We start from the raw sequence: 5,222 nt of genomic DNA on the forward strand, positions 1-5,222 counted from the left end.
AGGAGGATGAAGGCAAGAGCTCGGGGCCCCCCAGCCCGGCCTCGGCCCCCGCTGCCGCCGAGCGCTTCCGCTGCGCCCAGTGTGCCAAAGCCTACTCCACTTTCGCCGGGCTCTCCAAGCACAAGCAATTGCACTGCGACGCCCAGGCCAGGAAATCTTTCAGCTGCAAATACTGCGAGAAGGAGTATGTGAGCCTGGGGGCTCTCAAGATGCACATCCGGAGCCACACGCTGCCCTGCGTCTGCAAGATGTGCGGGAAGGCCTTCTCTCGGCCCTGGCTGCTGCAGGGCCACATCCGGACACACACCGGTAAGGTCCCCTCTTCTCCCTCTCCCTCCCTCCCTTATCGCCTCCCACTTCCCTGCTCCGCTGCCCCCAGCGAATCGGCGGGCCGGCTGTTATCTGGGAAGATAAGGGCTTCCCAGACCCCCTTGGCACATCCCTCTAAAATGTCCTTTAAATATCCTCTTGGCTGAAACCGAGCGCAGGGTCAAGGCCCAGCCTGTAAACCTGTGCAGCTGCAGTGCCTCCCCGGAGCTGGCCCATTGGCCGCAGTGCGACAGCACACGCTTCACCATGATTTCACAAACGAGCTGTGAGACTGCTGGAGCCCTCCCGGCCAGGGCAGAGCCCCAGTCCCGGCTGCCCACCGCTGGCAGCGATGAGCCCGGCTCCAAGCACGCCCGCTGCCGAGATGTGCAAGGCTGGGCGAGGCCTGTGGGCAGGTGCTGGAGGCACCTGTTGGCGCGGCTCCGGGTGCCGCAGCTGCAGCCCACCCCGCTGCCCCGACAATGCATCTCCCGAGCATCCTTTGTGGGGCTGCGGGACAGTGTAATTGTGACTTGGCACTGATTTCACACCCTCTTAACGTGCTAAAGATGATGGCTGAAGGAAGCCGGGTAGACTTGATTGTGCTTTCCAAATTGAGCATACACATTTGTTTCCTCCAAAAGAGTCTTTCTGGGAGGAATTCGCCCTGGCCAGGCTTTTCAATGCGAGCTGGGCAGGAGAAGGGGGAGCGCGGAGGAAATAGCTCCACTCACCCTGGGCTGGCGCCTCGCAGCCGCTGCCTGCTATGATATAATTAACACACAGCGCTTGGCTTTCCTGCCTCGCTGCAAACTCCTTGCTTGGCTCCGGGCAGGAGACGAGTATCGTGTCTTCGTTTGTACGTGCAACAGCCTTGCTGCTTGCAGATGTTTCCAGCATTAATTTTCCGTGGTTCACAGGAGAGATTTTTCTGGGAGTAGGCAATTCCCAAGCCGGCGGTTTCCCCCGAGCAATGCTGTACATACCCGTCTTTCCCTCCGAACAATAACAGCCAGCACTTCTTTTCACTGCGCTCTGCACAAACTTTGGCTAATGAATGCCTCCTTCTTTGATATTCCTCATGTGTTGATGCACTGGTTAATTGGGAGCGTTTCTCTTTGTCCCATAGGTGAAAAGCCCTTTTCCTGTACACACTGCAATCGGGCCTTTGCTGACCGCTCTAATCTCCGCGCCCACCTGCAGACCCATTCAGATGTAAAGAAGTACCAGTGCAAAACCTGCTCCCGGACTTTCTCCCGCATGTCGCTGCTCCACAAGCATGAGGAGACGGGCTGCTCCGGCTCTCGCTGAGGACTGGACTCCACTCCCCCGGCCTCTCGCATCACAAATACCTATATTATAACTAGTTTCTGTAGGAGTTAGATTCCTCCATCGCCGTTGCAGTGTGCACCGGGCTGAACGCAGCTCCTCTGGCCCTTGAGACCCTCACACTCCTCACTCGGTGCCTCCAGTGCAATGCAAGAGCCTGATCACAGAATAACCTGAGTTGGAAGGGATCCATCAGGATCATCGAGTCCAGCTCGTGGCCCCACGCAGGACACCCCAATAATCACACACCATGTGCCTGAGAGAATTGTCCAAATGCTTCTTGAACTCAGACAGGCTTGGTGCTTTGACCACTTCTCCCATCCTGGCGTCTGGGGGTGCAGGACTGGACTCAGTGGCAAGTGTGGGTGGCAAATCAAGTGTGTGAAACTCGGGGGGCACAGTCCTGAGCCTGCCCTGCTGCTGCCACAGCCCCTCAGCAGGTGCCCCCTCTTGCCAGAGGCACCTTTCAGGGCTGGACCTGCACCCTGGCCCCACGCCGGTACCTAACACTGCAACCATGTAGCTTGGGGGGTTGGGGTTTTTCTCTTGGTGGGGTTTTTTTTTGTTTGGTTTGGTTGGTTTTTTTTGTTTTGTTTTGTTTTGTTTTGTTTTTAACATCGTAACCACTTGGTAACTTCTAAAAACCAATATTTTTTTTAATGAAGGACAAAATGTTGCCTCCCCCCCCACCCCGAGTGTATATACACTGCCTGTAGAAGGTGTAACTATGCAATAATACAGTATCCCAGTAGTTGTGAAGCAGCTGCTTCTCCCCAGCACAATGACAATTTGCAATGCCTGCGAGATTAACAGTGTCCATGAAAGGCAGGGGTAGCCATTTCAAACCCCAGCCCTGTTTACAGAGCAGCTATGCACTCAAGCACCTGTTAATATGACTCTTAACAACTGCTTTTCAAGAGAACTGTGACTAATAGCAGGCACTTGTCAGCTGATACAATGGTGGCCTGTCCCAAGGCTGCCCATCGACAGGTGTGTGCCAAAAGCCCTATTTATGGGTATTGACAGGTGCCTCCTGAATGCATCTTTCTTTGGACATTGTTTTCATGGAATCATTACAAAGAGGATGTTTACATTTCAAAGGTACACTGGTATTTATATTTTTGTGCCACAATTTTGTAATGATGAAACTTTTTATATAATTATATACAGTTTATTGATATTCAATAAAATGGTTAATTTATAATAGGGTTTTGTGGGTGCCTGGGGTGAACGTGCAGTTGTGAGGGGGCAGTGCTCTGGGGACCAGGGGACTGGGCTCAGCTCTCCTTCTACCTGGTGCTCCTGGCCTCTGGCTGCAGGTGACTGGCAAGTGCCATTTGCAGGCAGGGATCTGTGGAGCAGTTGCTTCTCTGGAGAGGAAAAGTCAGGCTGAGTCAGTTCCTGCCAAAGGGCTGGGGCAGCTGTGCAGTAATGTGGGCTGGGGGTGCAGAGGATCTCCCAGGCTCTGTGTGGGAAAGCACAATGGCTTGCCTTGTCCCTCCCAGCCTGCCCAGGTGGGTGCCGGCTTCCTCATGGAACTGCTGGAGCATCTGTAGCCTGTCCCTGTCCCTCAGCACTCTCTGAGCATGGGGAGCAGGTCTGTGCCCCTGCTGGGATGATGGGACTGCCTCTGGCAGGATCCTGAGCCTCCCCAGAGATGGCTCCAGCACCAGATGCCTCAGGGAGCCTTAGCCTCCTGGTGGGTGACCCGATGTGGGTGGTGTGGCAGCAGAGGTGTGTCCATCCTGTTGTCACCAGAGCTCTTCAGCAAGCACAGGTGGGGCTGTCCCTGTGCCTCCATACCTGGGGGGCACCAAGGGGTGGGTCCTCTGAGGTACCCCCCCTCCATACCTGCCGCCAGGATTTCCATAATGAAACTCCCAATGCCCCAAAGCACCTGCCTTGCAACTTCCCAGCCTCCTACAAATCTGGGGTGCTTCAGGGACAGCGCAGCCAGGCTTGCTGCCTGCCTCCCCCAGGGGATGCAGTTTTGTCCTTCTCCCCCTGCACTTCCTTAGTGCTATCTCCCGGACATTGCTTCCAAACAGGGAATGAAAGCAGGCACCCTCCAGCTCTGATCCCCCTCCAGCCCGTGGGCGTCCAGCTCCCAGTGCCTCTCGCAGGGGCTGTTCGGAGCAGGAAGATGTGTGTGGCTGTAAAAGTCAGCAGAGCTGCTGCTTGGCCCTTCTTTAATTAAGAGCTCACCCGGTATAAACTGACTTTCCCAGCCGAGTTGGACTCATTACTCGATTATTAAGCAGGGCAGGAAGTTTTGGGTTTGCTCTTGTGTGTGCTTTTTTCTTCCTTTTCCCAACAGGAAGCGGGGGAGGGGCACTAATTACTTTCAGCTTTCCATCCATAAAATCCTGGAGCCGCAAAAGCAGCTAAATAGTTAAAAAAAAAAAAAAAAAAAGACCAATTTTGAGTACGGACCACCTGCAGAAGCTGGAAAGGAGGATCGAGGAGTGGGTACGCTGGGAGCAGCAGCAGCCCCCGGCCGGGGTTGGCTTTGCAGCTCCGACATGTGAGAGCCCCACCAGGGCCCTGCACCGAACCGGCTGTGCCTTCCCCCCGCCCACGTGTGCCATGGCTGTCACCAGATGGGGACCCTGACCCTTTCCCGTGTCATTCAGGCTGTTGCTTCATCCCCGCAGTGGCACACACCGGGGACTCCTGCCAGCTCCCTCTCAATGGGCTTCAACTAATATTGGTCAGGCCGGCGGTGAGAGCTGTGAGAAACCTCCTCCTTAGCAAGCTTTGCTGCTCTCAGTTGTGTTCCTGGCTTTGTCCAGCGCCTGGCTGGGACGCCAGGCTTTTAGAGGGAAGGTATAAACCGGGTGGTGAACAGCCCAGGCTCGACTGACAAATCCCGCTGGCATTCAAACACAAATGCAGCCTTAAAACACTGGAAAAAAGAAATGCTGCCTGTTCTGAATCACAAAAGCTCAGCCCACTGGCACTTGGGTTTCTGCTGCATCTGCTCCCTGCCCTGCCCAGCACCCTGTGCCCTGGGGACACGGCTGCTCAGGTGATGTCCCGCCCCTTTGGCAGTGCCTTGGACCTCCCCAGGTGACGCCCAGGTCTGGACCAGCTGCTGTCCCGTCGCAGGGTGATTGATGTGGCCCAAATCTCTGCTCTTATGACCAGCTGCTCATTTTCTTACTGCAAAAGTATTTCCTATTTCCACCTGAGGGCTGTTGGGGTGAGCAGAGGGCTGGAGACCACGGCCGGGACGCTCCTGGATGCAGCTTAAGCCTGCTGCAGACAAGGGTGATCCCCTCTGGCCTTTCTCTGCCCCGTACACCTCGGGGGCTCTGCGATGGAGAAATGCACCCGAGACTGGGCCTGAGGACGAACTGCAATTGCTTTTTCATTTCCTTTTCTGAAGGAAACCTGCCGAGCAGCATCCCTGGCAGCGGTGCCATGATCCCCTGCCCTTGGTCCCCTGCGCTTGTCCAGGCAACCAGCGCTGCACAACGAAGGCTGAAGGGTTCATGGTGAAAACTCAGCAGTTTTTTCGCCCCTCTCCGTTTCAGTGCCGCAGGAACTAAAACGCACCGTAAAGGCGCTGCCGCAGCCCGGCT

General features: G+C 55.5%; 1 protein-coding gene across 1 annotated transcript in view; it reads left to right on the forward strand.

Annotated features, from left to right (window-relative positions):
- Positions 1 to 2,842, forward strand: part of SNAI1 (snail family transcriptional repressor 1) — a 6,378-nt gene extending 3,536 nt beyond the window's left edge. Inside the window, exons 2-3 of the mRNA XM_029960383.1 lie at positions 3 to 309; positions 1,439 to 2,842. Coding sequence (XP_029816243.1) covers positions 3 to 309; positions 1,439 to 1,620 — 489 coding nt within the window. The 3' untranslated portion in view covers positions 1,621 to 2,842. The remainder of the gene's footprint in view (positions 1 to 2; positions 310 to 1,438) is intronic.
- Positions 2,843 to 5,222: the final 2,380 nt, after the last annotated feature.

This window comes from Manacus vitellinus, unplaced genomic scaffold (assembly GCF_001715985.3).
Source record: "Manacus vitellinus isolate BGI_N305 unplaced genomic scaffold, ASM171598v3 scaffold_26_pilon, whole genome shotgun sequence".
Lineage (NCBI taxonomy): Eukaryota > Metazoa > Chordata > Aves > Passeriformes > Pipridae > Manacus > Manacus vitellinus.